The sequence below is a fragment of the Microtus pennsylvanicus genome, chromosome 15, assembly GCF_037038515.1.
Source record: "Microtus pennsylvanicus isolate mMicPen1 chromosome 15, mMicPen1.hap1, whole genome shotgun sequence".
Taxonomy (NCBI): domain Eukaryota; kingdom Metazoa; phylum Chordata; class Mammalia; order Rodentia; family Cricetidae; genus Microtus; species Microtus pennsylvanicus.
Window position 1 is genome coordinate 25,316,627 of NC_134593.1, and position 24,347 is coordinate 25,340,973.

Sequence of the window (24,347 nt, forward strand, 5' to 3'; positions counted from 1 at the left end):
GATAGCAACCTGTTCTCCAGCTCCCTCAGTCAGGCACATCCGGGTATCTGGGAACCAGCCCTTTGTTTCTCTGCCCCGGCTCCATCTGGACAGCAGTCACCCTCAGGGAAAGTGTGCGGTGGCAGGATGCTAAAATCTGTTTGGGAAGGAAAAGTGGTCAAGTCCTGCCTGATTGTGGGGAGACAGCAGGGAAGGGCACACGATCCCCAGTTCATGTGCAATTGACGTTTAAATGAAAATAGAAAACAGCATATCTTCCTACTGAGGGCGGAAGTTGGGATAAATAGAACACCGCACATCTCCATATTGAGGGAAGAAGTTGGGGTAAAGAGCCTGATGTGGTTGGTTTCACTTCCGCTGTGTTTTCAGATGTGGCTTTGACTGTGACCACCGAGGGCCCTATCTGGCGGGTCCCTGGTGTCTGCAGTGTCTGAATCGATGTGTCTCTCTTAGCTACTGCTTCACTTGTGGGCTTCTGGAACTGAAGCAACACTGATTGGGTTTTTTTTTTTTTAAAAAAAAAGTCTTTTTGATTTTTCAGTTCAGCAACATCTGGTAAGTTGTTTTTCTTATCTATTCTGTGATATGATTTGTGGAATTTTTAAATAATAGAGTCTTTAAAATGGATAGTTTTAGATGTAGAGAAAGCTTGAGAAAATAGTTTGTGTAACCTGCCCTTAATTACCTTGCTTATCCTGGAGGGGCATATTAGTTATGAATGAGTCCATGGTCATGAATGAGCATGAGTGCTAAGGAAAACTCTGTGTCTTAGTGGATGAATGTTCCAAGTTTATGTCCAGGGTCCATATTCTATCAGACCCCATCCAGGATACCATGTCACACTTGGCCCTTCTGTCTCTAAAGGTTCTTCTTGGCTGTCACCTGAGAGCTTCCTTGTGTTTGATGATATGGATCATTTTGAAGGGTATTGATCTTGTACTTTGTAAGATTCTCTGATATTGGCATTTTCTGTTATTTTCCTCATAGTTAGATTAGAATTAGGGGTTGGGGGAAGAAGGCCACAGAGCCGAAATCTTTCTCATCACACCTCAAGGAGAACAAACAACATCTCCTTGAGCTGTAACTATTGGTGCTGATCTGGGTCACCTGGCTGGCTGGTACTGGGCGAATTGCCCCTTCCTCTCCGAATTCTATATTGTACTCCTCAGAGGGAAGTCGGTACACAAAATGACCCCAAGGAATAGGGCATTGTGCTTCTGCCCATGAGGATGGTTTTCCTTTTGTCAGAACTGAATGATATCTGCTTAACTCCTCCCATTCACCTAGGGGGAAACATTGACAGATAAACATGTCACCCTGTGCTTTTTCTGCCTCTGGCAGGCATGTAACATTGGACACACTGGTGGTTGGTGACAGCCACCTTTTTCCTCCAGGAATTTGAAGGTCTGGCTTGAGAGTTCATATGCTATTTAATGACTCTTGACCTTGCTGTCAGGTGACCATTACTTTACTGGGTGACTGTGGGTGAGTTCCTTCCCCTCTCTGTGCTTCAGAGTACATGTCTGTAAACTGAAAGCCAGGGCTGATAGTCTTCCTCTAATTCCACTCACCACAGCTGCGCTCGGGTAGGGATGAAGAGTTTGTATCACTTTTCTCACTGTTCGTTTATAAAGAGGCCGTAAGCAAGGACAAACCAGAGAAGGGGAGGGTGAGAGAGGCAAGAACAGCTGTCAACAGCCAGTTATTTAACAGGAAATCAGCCCTGGGGCAGCTGCCCCATGTTTAGCATTACCTGCAGAGCATCATTTGAAAGATGCCATTCTTGGGCTCAGGGCATGCGAATGTAAATAAGCCCCAAAAGCAAACCACGAGGGCTGGCCGTGCAGTTGAAACCCAACTGAAATGAGCTGTGCTCGCACAGGTCTATAAGTTGGACTGCTTTGGATTGGTTCTTCACAGACACCAACCCGATTTCCCCACCCTTATCACCTCCCTCTGCGGGGCAGTGTGTTCTGGCGTTGGCTGAGGATGGTTGTTTTTAAGACCGTGAACTCAGCACTGAGGCCTTCCCAGTTGCTCTGCTCCACTCCTTGGGAGCTCTCATTGCTGTTGTGCTGCTGGTGGGGTTTCATGATGAGGGGTGCCATCTTTTCAGCATCTGTTTACACCAGAGAACACGCCTTCTGCTCACAGATGGGAAACCCAAGGCCCAGAGTTGGCAAGGTGACTAGGGGATGTCCCACAGCTCCACGGCTCTTTGGGTTGGTAGCAGAATTAGAAGCAGGGTGGCCTCTGCCACTTCAGCATTCAGCTCCATATTGATGGGCTAGCCTCTTAGAGGTTTTCCTTTTGCTTTCTTTATAGAGTATTTCTGTCCATTTTGTCGTGCCTCAGTTGGTCAACCAAATGGCCCCTTCCTCACAGTCTTTGAATTTGGCAGAAGGGATCTGAAACCTAAATTCCTCTAACTACATTTCAAGTAGTTTCCATTATCCCTACATGTTGGTTAGAAGTCACAAATTCCTTGTGAACTGGTACTTGGCCGCTGTTTTGGTGAGAGGCTCATGTTTTGGTGTCTGCACTGATGCAGCTAAACTCAGTCTAACCCTGGACATATATGTGCCAACAGATTTTTCTGGACATCATGTTCTGTTGATGTAGTAAAAGAAGTCAGTTGAACATTCCCCTGACCCTGAAAGAAGCCCAAACCTCTGCTGGTATTCCAGTATCCAGTGAGCGGGCCCGCTTCTTCCCTTCACTCTGTGTGCTTTTAAAAATGTGCTTCGACCCGCATCCCTCTGAAAGTGAAGGTCCTTCTTCTCGAGATGAACCTTAAGGCATCTTCAAGTCTAAGAGCCTGAGCATGTTCATGTTGCCCGATGTCAGTGTGGTAATGATGCCTTTGCCGTGGTTCAATTGTTCTTTGGGGTTTTGTTTGGACTCACTAGTCCTCCTCCTCCTGGAGTTTGCATTCTAGAATGCTGATTGTCCCGGCAAACCATAGGATTTTGTCCAGCAGTGGGATCATACGTTTCCTTTGGTCTGCAATATTCACGAAATCAAAATAACGGCTAGTGGCTAGCGTTCTGTGTGACGATGGCTCACTGCCCCACCCTTCTTTAGAAAACAGCAAGGTTCTCTGTTACTTCCTCATTTTGTACTGGGAGTCAGACAGGCCTCGCTGAAGAGAGGCCATGCTGTGGCTCATCGCCTTTTCTGTCCTTATTCATTTCGGTCCTGATGTGGTTTGGTATGTTTAGTGTTTGGAACAGTGATTTTTAAATTATCTATTTATTTTCACGTGTATGGGTGTTTTGCCTATATACATGCCTGTGTATTATGTGTGTGTGCCCACTACAAACATAGGCCAAAAGTGGGTATTGCATCTGCTGGGACCAGATGGTTGTGAGTTACCATGTAGGTGGTAGGAATCCACTTTAGTCCTCTGCAAGAACAGCCAGGGCTCTTAACCGCTGAACCATGCCTCCAGTTCCAAGTATTTCAATGCAGAAGTCGCTGTGTCTCTCGTGGGATGTGACTTTGAGCATTCCCCCTCCCAGCGTTTCTGCTGTGCACGTCAAACGAGAACTCAGAATCTCAGCATTTGAGGACGAGTCCATTACCAGCTGGTCATACACATAGGTGCCATTTTTCAGACTTCTCTAGTATCAGAGAACCTTGTAGAACTCATAGTTCAGTAAGGAAGAGCAAACATAAACCATGGTTACTGCGCTGAGCACAGTGGTACATACATGTAATTCCAGCACTCCAGAGTTTGAGGAAAGAGAGTTGTGAGTTGGAGGCTTTGGAGGAGATCCTGGGCCTAAGCTGCATAGAAAGATACTGTGGGAAAGGGTGGGGGAAGAAAAAGAAAGAGAGAGAGAGAAAAGAAAGAAAAGTTGACATAATTGGGCCATTTACAGAACAGCAGGGACCTGAGAAGGGAATTATTAGGAATTCAGACACAATTAGGAATTCTTATTAGAGAAAAAAATTCCAGGTACACACTCTGGCGTTCACAGGGAAGCAAAGGGTCAGGGCATCCTAGGGTGCCAGTTTTGTGGACATTCACCAGGACTCCTTCCCTGGAGAACCATGAGGATGTGAGGGGCTCGAGAGAGGGAGTGGAGAGCTAACATGCTTCCAACCTTGCATGCGATCAGCATCCCATCCCATCTGACCACCATGTACCAAGCATGAAAGGCGGTTAGTCCGGTCAGATCTGTATGCTGAACTAAGAATAGATCATTTCAGCTGATGAGCTGTGATTTTAATTTGGGGGTCATGTGCAAATAAGGTGCAGGTTGCCTTATTTGGTGAGTCTGTCTCACTAGGGCCCCGGAGACTAGTGGAGACCGACACCTCAGGAAGGTTTTGCATATTTCAGAGGGGCTGGTGGCTCTGGTTTTGAGACACACAGCTGAGTGCTCTCCCACAGACGCAGTGGCTGTGGAGAGTAAGGGCTCTGGGTACTCCCCCAGCATTCCCTGGGTTCTCATCTGTGTGGGCAGAGAGAAGGGCTCCAGGGTGACGCATGTTCAGCTCTTCAGTATTCTCCATTCGGAGCCTCCATGGGCCCTGAATCTTCTTCATGCGCATGTCCTGGCTTATCTGCCAGCGACCTAGACACAGGCCAGCTCTGACACTCCCTTCGGATGTTTTCACACTGCTCTTCCTCCTGTGGATGCCCCATGCTTCAGGGCTGCATTTAACCTACCCCCAGTCAGGTGTCTTCCTGCAGAAGTGGGGTGAGTAAGGTCCATAAGACCGAGTCACCAGACCTCTCCTTCCCTGCTCAGTAACCAGCCACTCAGCTCCAGTCCCGAGAAACGGCATGGAGTCACCCCAGCTTCAAGCTGACTCTTGCTGGAAATATATGTCATTGGCACAAGTTCGAGTTCACCTGCCTGCGGCACTGACCTTGCCCAAAGCAATGTGTAGAATTTGACGTCCATAGCTCTGGTCACCAGAGGCTTATTCTCATTTCAGAATGGGTTGTTCTGAAGATCTCAGGCAATATCGAATTAAACCGTCCCAGATAACGTGTGATGGAGAACCAGTGATCACACACTGATCTTGGTCGCATCTCACGTCGACGGGTGATGCGTGAGGCACAGTGAGGGTTTCAAAGAGATGTGAGAAGACTCCCCGCTCTCTGGAAGTTAATGGAAGACATAAAACACAAGTATATTTATGTATTCTCACTTTTGGAGGCTTGTATTTTTATTCTTTAATGAGACACAAGGTCTTGCTTTGGAGCCCAGGCCGGCCTTGAACTTGTGATTATCTTTTTTTTTTTTTTTTTTTTGATTTTTCGAGACAGGGTTTCTCTGTAGCTTTGGAGCCTGTCCTGGCACTAGCTCTTCTAGACCAGGCTGGCCTCGAACTCACAGAGATCCGCCTGCCTCTGCCTCCCGAGTGCTGGGATTAAAGGCGTGCGCCACCACCGCCCGGCTAACTTGTGATTATCTTGTTTCAGTCTTTCAAGAAGTGGGATCGTTACTCCACCCGGCCGCTTTTTGTACTTTTAATGTGTGCATACCTCCTCTCTATCCTTTCAGGCTGGTATTCCTAAGCAGACAAAAGGAGCAACTGACTTAGCAGGAAATGGCAGAAACGGAGGCTTCCGCGGGTGTGATGCCACACTCAGGTAACACTCCTAAAATGACCCTAAATAGGGCCTGGCTACTGCTGTCTGTTCAAACACTGGGACTGTGCCCACAGCTGGCGTTCTTTGCTCTTCATTTGGATGCTGTTTTCTAATGGCAAGTTAGTAAGAACCAGCTGTCAGTTTTTCAAAACATTAACTGAAGTAGTCTGTTCATAACAAAGCGAGCTGCTTGATGATCAGTTGTGTGTGTGAGGATTCCTATCTTAAAAATAGTTTCTAGAACCCAAGCTAGGACTCTCCGAAACCTAAGGCAGCAAGGTGAGACCCTTGGAATACTAGCAGGTGGCTTTTCTCAGAACAGGAGAGATGCGCCTAAGAAGTGTCTTGTTGAAAAACGAGTCCATTGGAGTCAATGTGGGCAAGCTTCCTGCCTCAGCGGGCTGGTGGAAGATCTCTCGGGCCACAGCGAGTGCCTCTTTGAGGAAGCAGAGGGGGCAGCTCCCAGGTACTGGATCAAGGGTATATCAAATCATCCTTGTTTTCAGAACCGAGGAGCAAAATCCTCCTCGTCACTATGGAAACAGCTCCCTTAAGGGAAAGGGAACCAATATTTCCAGGTCTGTGTGGATAGCAGCCATCTCATGAAGTCTGACAGGCCACTCAAGCAAAAATCTCTGCAACTTCTGGGTCCCTTGGGCTGAGCTCAGAGCTAAGGAGGGGATCCTTTGTTTTAGCAATGGTTCACGTTGACTATAGAGCTGCACCTTTTGAGGATCAGTTTTCAAAAGCAACACCCCTGCCTGCTTCCTTCCATCCACCCCCTTCCTCTTTCTTAGAATATTTCAATAGAGCTGGAACACAACAAGGGGATGGCCAAGCCATTGTAGGGGATAAGAACCACGGTCCATGTTCAGGCCAGTCCACTCCAGCTACAGTTTAATAGACCCATTCATGATATAAATCCAAGATGGAATATTTTATCCTTTCCAGGTGGCTTTTCATTTTTGGAACTGAGAAAAGAGTTATAAACCTGTTATTTTATCTGAATTCTTACCCCAGGCTCCCACTAATATCAGATGAATTGCCGAGTCTTACGAAGTTGAAATGAGAGCTCTCGATAGATGGGTTTATTCCTTCTTTGATGCATATGGCTTAGAGACTGCATGAACATTGTTCACACAAGAGTACCTGAGTTACAAAGTAGACATCCTTCTATATTATTTTGTAGATGACTGTGCATGCATCCTGGCATTCTGAGCTGCTTCCTGATCTTTAGTGTTTGACCTACAACTGGCGCAGGCCTTTGAATAGCATGTTCTTTTCTTTTCTGCCTCTTTCTCTCTGGCTGAAGCCACAGAGCCAGCAGCTCCTTGGTATTTAGCTCTGCAGTGCTGAAGCTTAGCCAGGATGCATGCTTGCAGTTGAGATCAGTCACTTCCCGGAACAGAAGGATCTAGTGAACAAGCTTTTCATCTGTCACAGCAGAAGCATGAGGTGTCATCCGCTCAAGCTTTGGCACATGTGTGGCTCTGCCCTGGAACCTTCTGTGGCATATGAGCTGTCTCCAGAAGGCATCAGAATCTGCTCTGGGAGATGCAAGACTGAGGAGGTGGTGCTGGAAGGCTGTGTGTGATGTGTGGGAGACTCACATCTGGAGCCCAGTGATGCAGGCTGGGGCTTCTGCTCAGGCTGCTACCCTCGGTCCCCACTGAAGTGCCTCATCAGTCCGTCGGTGAACTTGACCTGCTTAGGCCACACTCAGCATTGGGGCCTTATATCCGCTCTTCCCATGAGCTCAGAGTTGCATCTCTTGGGACCAGGTGTTCCAGGTCCCTCCATGGCTATTTCCCTGGGCAAGCCCTAGGTGCGCTGGGTTAGGATCATTTGCAGCAACTTGCCCCAGAGACCAAGCTGTTCCCCCTTTCTAGCCAGGCAACACTAATGAGGTGTGTTTTCCAAATCTAAAGCACAGCCTTCCTTAGGCTTAGGGCCCTTACCAGCCTTCCACCTCATAATCAAGTCCTCATGTAAGGGAATGAATGACTCCTGCAGACTTCAAAGATCTGATTTCTATTTTCTCCTGCTTAAGGAAGCTGCTGCTAATGTCTGTAGGTGAAGAAGCACGGGGCAGGGGGGTGATTTTCCAATTTATTAACCAAAGGCATCTTTTATTTTTTATAGTATATTTTATTTTATCCTTTTGTGGTATTGAGGTTGAACCCAGGACGTCATGCGTGTTAGTTAAGTAATCGATACCACTGAGTTATTCCCATCCCCCTTTTTAATTTTCAACTTGTGTATGTATAAATGGTGTATGCATGTCCATGTGTTCATGTGTGTTTGTATTTATATGTGGGCACAAGTGCATGCGGGTGGGTGTGCACATGCATGACTACATATGGAAGTCAGAGTTAAATGTAGGCTATTTTCTTCAGCTGCTGTTCACCTTATTTTTTTTAAGTTTTATAAAAATCTTTATTGACAAAAAATTTACACAGTATACAATTTGACTGTTTGTATCATTTAACAGACTTTATTCCAGCATCTTTATAGGCCTGTGACACCATTGTCACTTTCTAGTTTAGAGCATTGTTATCTTCAATTTCATACACACATATAATGTATTGTGATTGTATTCCACCTTTTTTTTTTGAGACAGAGTCTCTCGCTGAACCTGGAGCTTACCAGTTAAGCTAGGCTGACAACCAGCAAGCCCTAGAAGCACTGGGTTAGGATCGTGGAGCTCCAGAGATCTGCTTGTCTCTGCCTCCACCATGCTGGGATTGAAGCTGGCCCAGCGTAGTTTTTACGTAGGTGTTGGCAGCTGCACTCTGGACCTCATGCTGTTCCATAAGCACTTTACTTGCTAGGCCACCTCCCAATCCTGATTTTAACCTACATTTTGAGATAAGCTCTTAGTAGATGTCCCAGGCCGGTCTAGATGCCAGGATCTCCCTGCCTCAGCCTCCTGAGTAGCTGGGGGTACAATTATGTACCCCCAGGCCCAGCTGGAAGGCATCCATTGGGTAGGGAACCCCTCACACTGTCAGTGCTTCTAATTGACCAGCCTTTTGGTTTACAGATGAGGAAGGACTCAGCGGCTTAGCAGAAGACACTTGCCATGGTTACCTATTTGCTTTCCCCTCTGTTCTGTTTCTGATGGAAGTCTGAAAGGCCTGTTTGATCCCTGTAAATTTCCTAAGGCTTAAACTTGGCGGACTGTATCTAGCTACTTTGGTTTCTGAGGACATGCAAATAGCCGTTTGCCTGTGGCGAGGAATGTTGGAACCAGATGCGTGATGGTATTTGTGTATATATATATGTGTGTGTGTGTGTGTGTGTGTGTGTGTGTGTGTGTGTGAAAGAGAGAGAGAGAGAGAGCTTGCTAGGACCCAGAATCACGTGGAGACGAGCCTAAGAGCGTGTCTGTGACGTGCTCCTAGGTTGGGTTAATTGAGGTGAGACCCACCCTAACGTGGGTGGCACTGGCCCGTATGCCAGGGTCCTGGGCTGAATACGAGGTGAGACCCACCCTAACGTGGGTGGCACTGGCCCGTATGCCAGGGTCCTGGGCTGAATATGAGGTGAGACCCACCCTAACGTGGGTGGCACTGGCCCATGTGCCAGGGTCCTGGGCTGAATACGAGGTGAGACCCACCCTAACGTGGGTGGCACTGGCCCATATGCCAGGGTCCTGGGCTGAATAGGACGACAGCAGTGAGCTGTGTATACATTACTCCCTACTTCCTGACTGCCGATATTACGTGACCGGTTGTCTTGTGCTCCTGTCACATGAGCCAAAATAAATCCTTTCTTCCTTCCTTGGGTGCTTTTTGTCAGGATATTTTATCACAGGTAACACAAAAGTAACCGATCTAAGGCACAACAGATGCAGTGACCCTGAGAATTAGGTTCTAAATTGAGACAACCAACTCCTCAGAGCAGGCAGAGCTAGCCAGGGTGCTCTGAGGCCTTCAGCTTGTGTGCACTGGCAGAGGGAGGCCAGGATCCCCTGCCCACCCTCAGCCTGTAATCCTCTATATCCTCTGTTTATCCCTAGTGGACTGTGATCTGTTTAAAGAACCCATGAAGAAAAGACGCAGGTCACATCGAGACCAGCAGTTCCAAGCGTTTCCCTCTGCGGAGCAAAGCGCTCTTAAGGAATGTGAGTGTTGGGAAAGGCTGGTGTGGCTATGGCAACACGATGCTGCCTTTCACAGACAGGTGCAGACACTCGGAGGGAAAGATGGAAAGTTCCGAAGGCAAGGGAGCATCTCCACATGCACCTGCTCCTTAGCGTCTCCACAGAGATATGTAACCTTTATGTCCGGGCTGCTCTGTTATCAAAATAGCCTTTTCTGAATGAGAAGACAGTCTGGAGATGGTTAGCTAGGTGCTCTGGTGGGTATTTATACAGAATCCACAGGAGAGAAGACTCTAGAAGGGCTAAAGTCCATGGCAACACACAGAAAAGTGTAAGGGGAGTGCAGAGTGTGCCAGTCTCTGGAGGTGATCAGAATCTACACGGCCTGTCGAGCACTTACCTCCAGCGGCAGATAGCTTGCTCGCTGGTTTAATTGACTTCTCATTTTGCTGAGATCTCTTCCTTTTCTGCAGTATTCAGTAGCCTCCTCTGGGGACCTGGCATTCTTTCTCTGCCAGGTACACTCCCAGATAACCCATTTCTATTGATTCCAGATGAAAAATTGGAGTCTCGGACCAGGAGGATTTTGAGCAACACTTATCAGAAAATGATTCAGTCTGTTTTCCTGGAGGACAGCATTCCCAGTGGACTCAAGTATCTCATGTGAGTCTGGAACCTGCACCCTCTAATCCGACGCCATATCCCCCACCAGGAGAAAGAGAAAGTGCTCTCAGTTAGAAACAGCACAAAAGGGCAGGAAACAATTCCTGCGGCTGGAGGCTTTCTTTTGGGCTATATTGTTTGGGGTTTTGTTTTGTTTTTAGGCACTGACAGGAACCATTTGTTGTGTGACCACGGTTGTCAGCTACTCTCCTGTGATTGGTCCATTTTTTACTGAAACTGATGCTCAGAGAGACCAAGCCATGGAGCAAAGTCACACTGTGGATAAGGGGAAATGCTCCAAACCCAGCCAAACTCTGTGTCACTGAGTTCATCAACTGTCCGTACAGAGTTGGCTCAAAGGTCCTCAGTCAAGTCGGTGACATAGTTGACCTTGCTCACAGGACTCCAGGTCGCTCCTCAGACTTTTCTGCGTGGGTTTTATTAGAGACGAGAACATGGAACACAAACAAGGATGTCTCTCACATCTATGTAGACAGTATAATGTTTGTGGAGAATTCTCTTTACCAAACATTTTTACCTAGTCCTGTTTGCTCCCCAGTCCAAGTCTATGTAGAAAATAGGAAGCAGTATTACCCCTTCGTCAAAGAAAGGAAGGATATAGTGAATTGCCCAGGATCGGACCTTAGTTTCTTTGCATTCTGTTTTGGTGTGCTTCTTCTCATACTCCTGTGCACTCTGAAATGGATGCAGAAACCGGCTTCTTGCCTTGATTGAAAAACCACCGCTGGAGCCGATCTACGTAGGGTTCCTGGGAAGCACTGGAGCCGGCAAGAGCTCTCTGATCAATGCCCTCATCCAGCAAGCCATGTTTCTACCAGTGTCTGGAGAAAGCATTTGCACATCATGCATCGTCCAAGTGAGCTCTGGCTGCTGTGAACAGTATGAGGCCAAAATACACCTTCTGTCTGATCAGGTAGGCCAGCCTGCCCCCCGTCTCTCATGTCTCTTCTTTTCCTTTCTTCCATGAAGTTTTTCTCTCGACACTACCAGAGATTGCAATTATATCATTATAACTGCCGCACAGGGACTGGGGAGATAGCTCAGTTGGTAAAGTGCTTGCCGGGTAAGCACAAACACTTAAGTTTGGACCGTCAGCATCTGTGGAGAGTAAAAAGCCAGGTGAGAACAGTAAAACGCCAGGGGGACAGAGATAATGACCGGCACTTGCCAGCCAGCTGAATTGGTGAGCTTCCATTTCACTGAGAGATGCTGTCTCAAACAAACAGACAAATACGGTGGAGAAGTGATTGAGGAGAACATCTCATGTCAAGCCCTGCCTTCATGAAATGTGTATGCACGCACACAAATTACTATAGAACATTCATCTGATGAAACCTATTTCAGCGAAAATATTCTGCAGGGTGAGATGGGGGTTCTGGCCCAGGGCCTTGGGTCAGCCATGCCCCTCTTTAAGCCCCTGCATGTTCATTGTTCTCATTTCTTTTCTGTTTCTGTGACAAACATCATGGCAAAGACTAACTGTGGGGAGGAAAGGGTTTATTTGGCTTGTGCTTCCAGGTCACAGTCTGTCACTGAGGGAAGTCAGAGCAGAAATTCAAAGACAGAAGCCACGGAGCACTGCCGCCTGTTGGCTCGCTCCCTGGCTGGCTCCCATGCTCATCCTCAGCTTGCTTTTTGTGTAGCTCAGGACCATTTGCCCTGAAATGGCATCACACACACTTGACTCCCTTCCGTCATTCAGAAAATCAAGACAGTCCCTCACAGACATGGCCACAGACCTCACAGGAGTGAGACGGTTCCTCCTTTGACCTTGTCTCAGATAACCCTAGACCGTATGAAATTGATGAAGCCAACCATTTACTGGACCAGTTAGGGTAGCTAACTTAGGGTTCTGTTCTCAACCTCTGCCCCCCATCAGGGCCTGGGGCTCTGCCCTTCCCCTTGTTACCACCCCTCCCCCAAGTCTGTCATGAGCAATGTGGCTTGCTCTGCCTTGGCAGGAGTGGAAGGCAGAACTGAAGGACTTGACTACGCTCCTGCACAGGGCAGAGGGGCCCAGGGAAGAAGACGCAGATATGTGGGCCAGGGATGATGCAGCAGAAGAAGTGGCCGAGAAGCTACAGATGCTGTATGGCCGTGGGGCAGAACAGAGGCCCTATGAGGATTTGCTAAGGACGAAGCCTGGAGTGAGGATTCCGACCTCCAGAACCATCACTCTTAAGGCAGAGGAGGTAATGTCAAGATTTATTTTTCTTTATTGTTAGTCTTAAATATAACAATTGAATATATCAAGGGGAATTGTCTAAGGTACAGTGGTTTTTATTGGAAATAAACTGTTACCCAAATCAGAATTAGATATCATCCAATTATCTTTCATTATTTATGCCTATAGATGGTTAACTTTGATTTCCAAATGAAGTTTTTATGCTCAGAAAAGACTACAGTCAGATGAGGATTAATTTGGGATGACTTTGAGTGAAAATGAGTATATATGTATTCATTATATATTATATTATATATCATATATAGCATACTATAAATATATATAAAGACTTGAGCATATGAAGTTTATTCGTTAGGGTCTTAGATCGGTTCAGTAACTCAGCTGTGTCAGATTCAACGTCTCTGTGGTCTTCTTGGCCTTCCATGGTGCTTGTGGCCTCTTAGTCATAAGGTTGCTGCTGAAATGCCAGCTGTTGCAGCTTGTCTCATGGAAAGAAGCAGATGCATGTTGGCAACAAACACATCTCCCATTTCAGGAAGTGGAAGCAGTCCCAGAAACACCATTGTTAACTTTGCGTGTGGATTTCATTGTTCAGAACTGGGCTGAGTGGCTCTCCTTAGCTATGGAAGGCAACAATCTGACTTGCCCTGATTAGATCAACCTCACTGCCTTGGCTCCCCAAACAGATCAGGCTGGCACGATGAAGCCTGAGATGCCCATCCAATTTCAGAATTGGCATACGTTCTATTATGCTGAGATTCAGAATCTATATTAAGACAAACTATCTGTGAAACCAACACCCACCCTATAAACATTGTACATTAAAGAACCTAGGTTTCCCACAGTGGGCCAAGTGACATGGCTCAGCAGGTGAAGGTACTGGCCGTCAAGACTGACAACCTGAATTTGATCCCCGAGACCCACAGAGTGGGAGGAGAGAACTGGTTCCTGCAAGTTGTCCTCTGACTTCCACGTTTGCCCTGAGGAATGCTTATGTGTGAACTTACATGTATGTGTCATTCTCTCTTGCTTTCTTTCTGGGCCTTTCCATAGACATTCATCAACAATAGCCACCATGGATCCTAGCTTTTCTGCTCTCTAAAGTGTACCAGTTGAGACTTACTGTCCTAATGTATGTAAGTAGGAACAGTAGACTGGAAACCTCCTCTTCCCCCAATCTCACTCACTGTTATTGAAATATTCTGGAAAAGCATATATATCAAGTGGGCACACAAACACACACACATGTATACACACACACACGGGGGCGGGGAGGAAGGATTTATTTATATATATATATTTATGTATATCTACTTGGAAATTTTTTTTAAATTTTCTTAAAGATCAAATTTCTGATCAATCTTTAATTTGTAAAATATGATCATTAGGTCATGATTGATTTTCTATAATTATACATGAGACTTCCAGGAACTAAATTCTTCACAGTTGCCTTTCGCCATGTGGAGAAAATATGCTCTAAGCAAAATTTAGAAAACTGCATCAATTTTAGAAGCAAATGGAATCTGGGAGATAAATTTAGCATCCTATAACTGTTCTGGAGTCCTCTTCTAGCTGTGTTGGGCTGGTTTTTTATATTCTGAACTGCCTTAAACTCACTGTGCAGCCAAAGATGCTCTTGAACTCTTGGTCCTCCCGTCTCATAACCAGGTTATGCAGTGCTGCGTCCAAACCCAGGGCTTTCTGCTCGCTAGGCCAGCACTCTATAAGTTGAGCTACATTTCCAGCCCCACTGAGTTCTAAATATTTACTTCTTTTATTTTGTTTTATTTGTGTGTGTGTCTCTCTCTCTGTGTGTGTGTATGTGTGTGAGAGAGAGACAGAGACAAAAACAGAGACACAGAGACAGGGATTCCTTGGAGTTGGAGTTTCGGACAGCTTTGAGCTGCCCCGTATGGATGCTGGGATCTGAAGTCTGGAACTCTGATTGGGCAGCAAGTTCTCTTATCCACTGAGCCACCTCTCCAGCCCCAACTATGTTAAGGAACTTGAACTTGCTGGTCTCCGGAGTCTTCACAGGCTCACAGGTCCTTGAGGAGACCATTCTGTGCTTCCTGGTGTCTGTTGTCTGAGGACTTCTCACTGTCCCTCAGCATCCCTTCACTGACTCTGCATCACAGCCAGGATAAAGAGCCCTCAGCGTGCTTGGTCCGTGCAACCTGTCGTTTCTCTTCAGGCAGGAGAGCTATCTGTCAAGCTGGACCCTTACATCCGCACTCAGAGGAGCAACTGGGATGGAGGATCAGCTGAAACACAAATCTGGCCCTTGATCAAATACGTGGAAGTGATTCTTCCCAAATCTGCCCTGATTCCGGAAGGGGTTGTCCTGGTGGACATTCCAGGCACAGGCGACTTCAACAGCAAGAGGGATGAGATGTGGAAAAAGGTGATTTTTCCCCCCCACGGGGTTTATCTTTCTTCTCTCTATTCCTCCACCCCTTCAGAGAAACAAGTTGGGATTTTGTGAACTTGTTGACATTAAATTCTTTCATTTTTCTGTATTCCGGTGTTGAATAGGGGCTGTATGTGGATGGCCACAGAAGCTGGGGGAGAAGGGATTGCAGGGGTGTGTGTAGCCGGGACAAGAGTGCATGACAGACGAGAAGGGCAGCAACAGAGAGGCCTAGGGAAGCAAAGTAAGGGGACAAGGAGGCCGTGAGCACAAAGAAGGCTGTGTTACTTTTCTCCTGCTGCAATAGAGTGTCCTGACAAAGAGCAACTTAGGGGGAAAGGATTTGTTTTGTTGGCTACGGTTCCAGAGGTGGTACAGCCCACCATGGGGAGAAAGAATGGTGGCCGGGGCACAGGGTCTGCATGACAATCAGGAAGCAGAGTGATCTCATTCCATCCTCACTTAGGAAAGAGAGTCAGAGAGAGGCAGACATGCGGTCATGTGAGAGAGTGGGTGAGAACAAGAGAGAGAGAGAGAGAGAGAGAGAGAGAGAGAGAGAGAGAGAGAGAGAGACCAGAAAGTGGGGTTGAGCTATCAGAAAGGATCCCTAACTTCTCCCAAACAGCACCATCAGCTGGAACCAAGCGTTCAAACACATGAGCCTGTGGGAGGCATCTCCCATCCAAATCATAACAGGGCGGGGGTTCAAGGTACAGAAGTCAGTCACTCAAGAACCAAGAGTCTGACTCTCTATTGGCAAGGCAGGGAAGGATGATGCTCTTTGACAGAGGGAGGGTCATGGTGGGTGTGGAGGAGGGAAATGGCCGAAAGCATGCCTGGAGCTGTCTACCTTCATCCTGCTGCTTCTGGGTTAGGCTTTTCAAGAAACCGGAAGGAAAAGAACAGACAGACCATTCTCTAAAGAAAGAAAGTGTGTGTGTGTGTGTGTGTGTGTGTGTGTGTGTGTGTGTGTGTATGTGTAACATAGGACCTCAGATAGATGGGGACAGGGATGGGGGAACACAGGACCCCAGATAGACGGGGACAGGGATGGATGATGTCTTGTCACTGTTAGTAGCAGGGCTACTATTATGAAGAACTCTTACAGCTCTGTCAGTGTACACTAAGTGAACAGAGAGCCAGATTCTACAGCTGAAGCCGTGAAAGTTCAGAAAACAGAGTCCCTTGTCCAAGGCTAGCCAGTAACAAAGTCCCTTGTCTAAGGCTAGCCAGTGACAAAGTCCCTTGTCCAAGGCTAGCTGGGGACAGAGTCCCTTGTCCAAGGCTAGCTGGGGACAGAGTCCCTTGTCCAAGGCTAGCCGGTGACAAGATTGAGTGATATCAGGTTTCTTAGCTGATCCACAGGGCTCTATCCTCCCCATCCCCGTCCTTTTTTCCTCTCCTTTAGGACGAGGTAGTCCATGTCCTTCACTCTGGTCAGTGGCTCAGGACTGGCCATGTGAACTTTAGTTTCTCACTAGTCTTAGCCCTAAACCCTCAGTTAGTTTCAGGCCAAGCAGAGAGTGACAGCTAAGGAGGGGCTGGCTCTTCCCTTGGATGGAACACGGCTACAGCCAGTTTGGATATACTGGGCTGTTTATCAAAGCCAGCAGATGTGGCCTGGATCACGCTCTGAGGAGGCTGGCTAGAGGGATAGGCTGGTTCCTAGAGTGCTCTGCCTGGCCCCTCTGCCCTGCATTCCTGAGGTTGTTTACAGCTTCTCACAGGAAGTTACAGACAGCATCTTCTTCCTAGGAAGAACCAGGAGGGGAAGGCAGCAAGCATTTTTACATTGGTGTCTAAATGTGGGTCCATTCCAAAGAGATGAGGGTCAGGGTCCAGATGTGTGTGACTCCTTTACTCCCCTGGACCTAGTTTCTTCTCTTTAGAGGGCACATATTCTTTAAACTATGATCTATGGAACAAAAGGACTTGGGGTCATGTTGAAGGAGGCCACTTGTTTGTCCTGGCTGCCCAGAACCAAATTAACCACACAGAAACTATATTATTTAAAACATGGCTTGGCCCATTGGCTCTAGCTTCTTATTGGCTAACTCTTACATATTAATTTAACCCATTTCTATTAATCTGTGTATTACCACGTGGCTTACTGGCTAAAGTTCTGGCGTCTGTCTCCATCGGGGCTATATGACTTCTCTCTGACTCCGCCCTTCTTTCTCCCAGCATTTAGTTTCTTCTTCCCTACCTACCTCTGCTCCTCCCTGCCATAGGCTCAAGCCAGCTTTCTTTATTAACCAATCGTATTCACAGCATACAGAGGGGAATCCCACATCAGGGTCAGAGAGAGGTGGGAGGCATAAGCAATTGATGTCACCATCATGATGCAATCAGAGCAGTTCTGTGTTTAAACAAGCACCCTGGTCCCTTCAAAGGCATTTGCTATGAATTAGAGTCTGAGGAAGGGGAAGATGCTGGGGCTGCCTTTTCACCAAAGGGATGCCTTGGACCAGTGGGTACAGTGCACAGGGGTCACAGCAGGCCAGTTAGGAAGTTAACCTAACCCCAAATTCTGCCGCTCATCAGCTGTGTGGCCTTAGAGAAAACTGTTTTGAAACTCACTGCTGTTAACTCAAGATCTCTTGACCTTGTAACGTTTGGAGCCAGATAATTCTTTGTTATCGGAAGGTCGTCTGGGCATTGTAAGATATTTAGCCTTTATGTGTAAGCATTTCAAATTGTAACAATTAAAAATATCTTTAGAGGGGCTGGGGAGATGGTTCAGTGGCTAAGAGCATTTACTGCTGCTCTTGCAGAGGACCAGGTCACAACTGATTGTCAGTTCAGCTCCAGAGAAGTGTACACTCTCCTCTTGCTTCTGTAGGCACCCGTACACACAACACACACACACGTACATATACATGCATGCAAATAAAAACATTCTTTAAAAATATCTTCAGGGATCTCCAGGCATCCTCGGGGTTAACACAATTGGTATGCTTCAGAATAATGAGAGTAATCATTCTCAAGTCACAAAATAGTCATACCTTTCTTTATGTGCAACTTATTGTATTGAAAAACTGAGAGTCAACTTGGTTTCTGATTGAGGTCAGCATTTTGCATATACAGAGATAAGACAGACAATACAGTGAGAATCATGTCACAGGGCCATGCATAATTGTCACTCAAAGATGAGCATTTAAGGAAGCAGTTGTTGGGGCTACTAATGTCATGTTTGTTGACCTTTGGAACATGAATTATCGGGCATTTAGCTTCTTGCTAGGTGAGCAAAGGAAGTTTTGAAGAGCCCTCCTGTGAGGCGACACATGTGACCGATGGGTCTGGGCCCAGAGCACTGATCTTTAGAACTCTGTCAATCATTCTTCAGGAAGCTGGGGTTTCTGATGGGCCAAGTGCTTGAGGTTCTGTGGACTCTAAGATGCAAGGCACAGAGGTCCCCTTCCCTCTAGAACTGCCCTGAACAGTCAGAGAGGAGCTGTGGTAGGGAGTTGAGGTGTGTAGGATGTCCAGGAGAGGGGGTCTGCTCATCGGTGCTAATCCAGTCCAGGGCCCTAAAAGACAAATGGAGGCACACATGAGTATCCACGAGCTGCTTCCTTGGCTGGTGCAGAGAGTGGAGTAGGAGCCCTGAGTGAGGGGCAGGGGTGGAGAAGGCAGCGGGAAAGCTCCATCACTGAACTGCAGGCTCTACCACTGAGATGCTGTCCACCTTCTGACCCTTGTCCTGCAGACCATTGATAAGTGTTCTGTGATCTGGGTGATCAGCGATGTAGAGCGGGTTTTGGGAGGAAAGGCCCACGAGGACCTTCTGAATGAGAGCATCAAAGCCTGCCAGCGTGGCTTCTGCAGGGACATCGCCCTGGTGGTCACCAAGACTGACAAACTCCACTTGTGGGAGTATCTCAGGTATTGTGCTGAGCTGGCAAGGTTGTGGCTCATCTGGCCCTGGACTTTCTTTCCTGGGTCCTGGCTGTGAAAAAACAATATAATGTCACCTCAGGCTTCACCAAGTGACTCTTGGGGATGAAAGAGAAGTCTGTGTGACTAGTTGAGATGTCAAGATGTCTGGGTGGGTTTGCTCAAAAGTCTCAGGCATGTGGCACTCCTGGGGCAGTTGTGTGCTAAACCACTGTTCTCTACGGAAACTCTGAAATACCATGCACAGTATAGAAAGAGTGCTTCCTGATCCTAGGGACATGGAAATGTAGGTTCCCTGCTACTCAGAGGAACATACCATATCCAGCCTGCTGTAACTTTCAAGTGTCAGATTTCGCCTCAGTATTGTTTACTTAAGGTTTTTAAACTTAAAACTTAAGAATTTGGCCCAAAGGTTTTAGAGTACCAATCTAATGACTAGGAATGAAAGATCTGTATTAGAGATAATGGGTTGGAGAGCTTGGTGGAAATTAATAATAGATGTCTTCGTTTCCATGTGACTCTGTCCCCCAGTTACTAGGGAGAGGTGGGACTTCCCTTCCACCTTGGGATACCGTTGAGTAAATAAATGAACCAGCAGAACAAATACAAACAGGCTGTGTTGAGCACACAGCATGAGGTCACAAGATACAATGTCAGTGTTACTGGGCCATTGGAAATTCTCTGCAGTCTCTGGAACTCATCACATGTCCCCTCCACATTCCTCCCAGGGTCACCAAAACTCAAGCCTGGCTGTTTTCTCTAAAATTTTTCCTCTTACGGTCTAGGTCAGAATTCTAGCTTCATTTCTCACCCCTGCAATTTATCCTGCCCTGCTCACCACCACAGAACGTCTGAAGCTCACTTTTCCAGGGCCAACATTGAAACTGGGCATCATTAAATCTGATGGGCACTGAGGATTGCCTCATTTCTAAGAGCACTGTCTAAAAGAGGGACAAGCCCAGTACCATGGGAACTCAGAATGAAAGGGCCACCCTCTTCCTGGGAAAGGGAGTGCATTTACAGGACATTGCTTACCATTGGGAAATAAAGGCTCTCTTTCCAAGATACTGGAAGAGGAGGGGTGGTGGTGGAGGGAGGGTTGAGCCAAAAAGAGCTTATACAAAGACAGGGACACGTTTGTTTGTCTGTGCTGCTTTCTGGCAAAGTTGGAAATTTTGAAAATGCAAAATAAGTTTAGTCATTGTTACTTTTTTTTTCTTATTTCATTTTAGGGAAAGAAAGATTGGAAATGTAAGTATGGACCAGTCATTTAAAAACATCTATTTTTGTTATTAATTATGTATGTGTGTGTGTGTGTGAGTGAGTGAGAAAGAGTGAGCGAGAGAGAGAATGTGTGTGTAGTGTTAGTGTGTATGAATGTGTGCAAGTGTGTGCATGCATGTGCTATGTAAGTGAAGATCCTGTGGAGGCTGGAAGAGGGATGGATCCCAGGAGCTGGAATTACAGGCAGTTGTGGTCCACAGAAATAGATGCTAGGAACCACACTCAGGGCATCTGAAAGAACAGCAGGTGCTCTCCATCACTGAGATATCTATCTCTTCAGCATCTGGACCAGTAATTTTGTTGATACTGTTTTGTTTTGGAGACAGGGTTTCCTCTGTGTAGCGCTGGCTGTGATAGCACTCAGTCTGTAGAAAAGGCTGGTCTTGAACTCACAGAGATTCGCCTGCCTCTGCCTCCTGAGTGCTGGGACTAAAGGCGAATCTAAAGGACTAAAGGTCCACCCCAGCCTGGACCAATAGTGTTTTTTAAATAATGTCTTTTGTGATTGGTAGTACATTATCCTAACATGTGAATACCCGAGTTTCTGGGTCAAATGAAGACAGCTAAAATAACATGCGCTGATCACCTCACCACTGCCCATAACCCTAGCCTCTGGCTGCTGTGTTTTTTTTCTTAACCCAGCAAGCTATACAGAGTCAGAGAGAGGCTGTTTTGCAAAGAAATGAAGTAATCAAACTACAAAAGACTAGAATTCTCAAGGAGAAATTGAAGGTGAGTTTGCAGTTTTGCTGTGTTTTTCTGCTTCTCTGTCCTCAGCTACTGAGAAACAGATGTTCATTTGGTCCTCTGTGGTAACAAGGTTAAAAGCTTTGGAGTAGACAAGTTAGACAAAAGTAAGTCCTGCTGCTTGATACCTCTGTGATCTTAGGCATGTTATAGTACCTCTTTATGCCTCTCCTTTCTTGTCTGTAAAATGGGGAGCTAGTGCTGTGTCCCTCGTGATTACTGGAATGAGTAAATGAAGATAGATATTGTCTCCAGGGAAAGTCAGGGCTAAGTATAGTGTGTGGGTGCTTCCCAGGGAGCCAGCTCTATGGGAACAGGTTTCCAAGTCCCATCGGCAGTAGGAAGAGGTGATACTAGGGAAAGGTATGGGGAAAATTCCCAGATTCTTGGGAATAACTGAAAAATAAAAAACCCAGTAGTCTTAGGCTGGGAAGATGGCTCAGTCGTCAAACACCGCTCCGCAAGCTTGAGGAGGAGACTGAGTTTGGCTCCCCGACATTCATATCAAAGCTGATATAGCTGCAGGCGGCTCTAGTGTAGGCCAAACAGGCAGCTCTCAGGGGCTTGCTGGTCAGCAGTCTAGCTGAGACAGTAATCTCCAGGTTCAGTGAGAGACGCTGCCTTCAAAAACAGGTGGACAACAAGAGAGAAGAAAGTTCATGTTAACCTCCAGCCTCAATATACATACGCACTGATAGCACACCTCTTATATACATGTATATACCACACACATACACACACACGAGAGAGAGAGAGAGAGAGAGAGAAAGAGAGAGAGAGAGAGAGAGAGAGAAAGAGAGAGAGAGAGAGAGAGAGAGAGAGAGAGAGAGCGCCATTGTCTTTAGGACAGGGGTCCATGGAGCAGAGGCAAGAATACAACTGCAACAGGTGGCCATGTTTGACAAATCATGCAGTAAAGCTGGAGGCACAACAATTATCCTATAAGAAACTTAGTTTTTTTTCTTAAATTATTTTTACTACTTTATCAATAAAATAGTGAGCCATAAGCTTATCCCAATAATCTCGTATAACTCTAAAACAGAAATCTATTTGAAGATTAATTCTGGCCATCACAGCACAAATGATGGGCCAGAGGATGTATACTGCCGTAGGTGTTGTGGGTTCGCCCAAATGAAATCCTCAGTTCCACTGTCAATGGCAACACTTGGCTTCTGTCCAGTTTAATCAATAGCTTTGTCTTGACTTCCATAACACGAAAGCAGAAAATGCATATTGTGCCATGTAGAACCAGAGATGCCAAAGCTTGTGTTACCAGCTCTGGATGAGCAGGCCTCCTGCATGAGCTGAGGTCTTCTGCTGAACAACTGGATGCCAGTTTCCATGAGGCGATAACTAGGCAAAGCTGTTCTTAATCTCTTGCACTGTTCCTGCTGGCATGAAAGAAACGTGCATTTTATGAGGTCCTAATCAGATTATCTCAGGAAGTGGAAAGCCATAGTACTTCGGTACTCAATTCACAGCTATGTTTATTGCTAACAAATGTGGCAAATTGATTTGCATGAGTTGGGATCTGGGCAGCAGTGTGCCAGGGTACAGGGTTGCCGTGGTTCTTGGTGTTGAGTGCAAGTTCTTTTGAGTCTGCAATCCATGGAGATCCCCACTGATGGCGAAGTGATGGATCAATTCTCCAACCACTTTGAACCTTCATTTGTTAAACCTTCATTTGTACTATTTGCCTTTGGAGCAGATTTCATCTTACTCCTTGAAAATATGAGGCTGAAGTTGAATAAAAGGTAGTCATTTTTATAGCTACAGGCCAGTAGATTTTAAGTCATAGAAATCAGAATTAGAAAAAAAGTTTGGCAAAGTCTCCAGAGCAGATAGGATGCAGGGCTTAGCAATGAGTGTTGGGAGAAGGTGAGAGAAGTGAGAAGGGCCTGGGGAGAAGAGATTTGGGAAAGAAGAGCATACAACTCTTTCAACATGGCAGAGAAGGTTTTAAGGACAAAAAAATTGCTAGGGACAAGCATCCAAATGGTGGCTAATCACCATCTGTAACTCCAATCTAAGGAGACCCAATACCCTTTCCTGGCCCGTGTAAACACTGTATGAATGTGGTACACAGGCAGGCAAAGCACCCACATATAAAATATATAAAATAAAAATAAAAAAAACCTCAACAAAAAAATTGCTAGGGAAAGGTTAGAAGGTTGCCTTGAGCATTCTTCAGTGGAGAGATTGTGAGAGAGACAGGACTGTGGTGCATCTGCCTGCTCTTGTTTAAACTGGGCTGCTGAGAAAAAAGGAGGGATTCTCTCTCTCTCTCTCTCTCTCTCTCTCTCTCTCTCTCTCTCTCTCTCACTCACACACACTACTGTGCACACACCTCCCTCCTGTTTGAAGAAGCACTCTTCTAGAGTACTAGAGGGAAAGGGGAGAATGGGTACTTTGTAAGATGTTCAGTTCCTTTCTTCCTTCCTCTAACCCTTCTGAGACTTAAGAGAAAATGTAAACAGAGACGTGCCTTCGTTTCCCTGCCACCCAGACCCAAATAATCACACAGAAACTATATTAATTATAACTCTGTTGGGCCAATGGCTAAGGCATATTCCTAGCTAGCTCTTAACATCTTAAATTAATTCTTTTTTGTTAAACTATATATCACCATGAGACTGTGGTTTACCTGTAATGTCCTGGCATCTTTCTCCTTTGGCGGCTACATGGCATCTCTTTGACTCCACCTACTCTCTCTATATCTCTGTGATGGGAGATAGGATGTGATGGGAGGTCTTTCCATTTTCTAATATCTTCTCAAATTTCTTTCTTCAAAGACTTGAAGCTCTGTCATAAAAGTCTTTCACTTGCTTGGTTAGAGTTACACCAAGATATTTTATATTATTTCTGACTATTGTGGAGGATGTTGTTTCCCTGATTCCTTTCTCAGACCATTTATCATTTGTATACAAGAAGGATGCTGATTTTTAGTCATGTTCGCAGCTCTGTCACTAGCTGGGATTAACACCTCTTCCCAGGCAGTCCCCATAATTACAAAGGGAGCAGAACAACATCAGCATATCCTGACCCAGGGTAGCAGCCAGTCTGTCAGTGCTTTTGGCAACTCAGTTGCTATTGTGACTTGAGCGCCTGGCCACCAATACAAGTCAAAAATATGTGGCCTGTATAATATTGTCCCACAGTACTGCCATATCATCTGCAAATAGCAATACTTTGACTTCTTCCTTTCCAGTTTGTATCCCCTTGATCTCCTTTAGTTGTCTTATTGCTCTAGCTGGAACTGCAGGTGCAATATTTGAATAGGTATAGGGAGAGTGAGTAGCCTTGTCTTGTTTCTGACTTTAGTGGAATTGCTTTAAGTTTACCTCCATTTAATTTGATGTTAGTTATTGACTTGCTATATATTGTTTTTATTATGTTTAGGTATGTTCTTTGTATCCCTGATTTC

General features: G+C 46.2%; 1 protein-coding gene across 1 annotated transcript in view; it reads left to right on the plus strand.

Moving 5' to 3' along the window:
- Positions 1 to 447: 447 nt before the first annotated feature.
- Nuggc (nuclear GTPase, germinal center associated) overlaps positions 448 to 24,347 on the plus strand; it is a 44,834-nt gene continuing 20,934 nt past the window's right edge. Inside the window, exons 1-10 of the mRNA XM_075949622.1 lie at positions 448 to 555; positions 5,523 to 5,611; positions 9,633 to 9,737; positions 10,271 to 10,379; positions 11,091 to 11,313; positions 12,362 to 12,592; positions 14,780 to 14,989; positions 18,705 to 18,880; positions 20,125 to 20,143; positions 20,819 to 20,908. Of these exons, the coding sequence (XP_075805737.1) occupies positions 5,569 to 5,611; positions 9,633 to 9,737; positions 10,271 to 10,379; positions 11,091 to 11,313; positions 12,362 to 12,592; positions 14,780 to 14,989; positions 18,705 to 18,880; positions 20,125 to 20,143; positions 20,819 to 20,908 (1,206 nt within the window). The 5' untranslated portion in view covers positions 448 to 555; positions 5,523 to 5,568. The remainder of the gene's footprint in view (positions 556 to 5,522; positions 5,612 to 9,632; positions 9,738 to 10,270; positions 10,380 to 11,090; positions 11,314 to 12,361; positions 12,593 to 14,779; positions 14,990 to 18,704; positions 18,881 to 20,124; positions 20,144 to 20,818; positions 20,909 to 24,347) is intronic.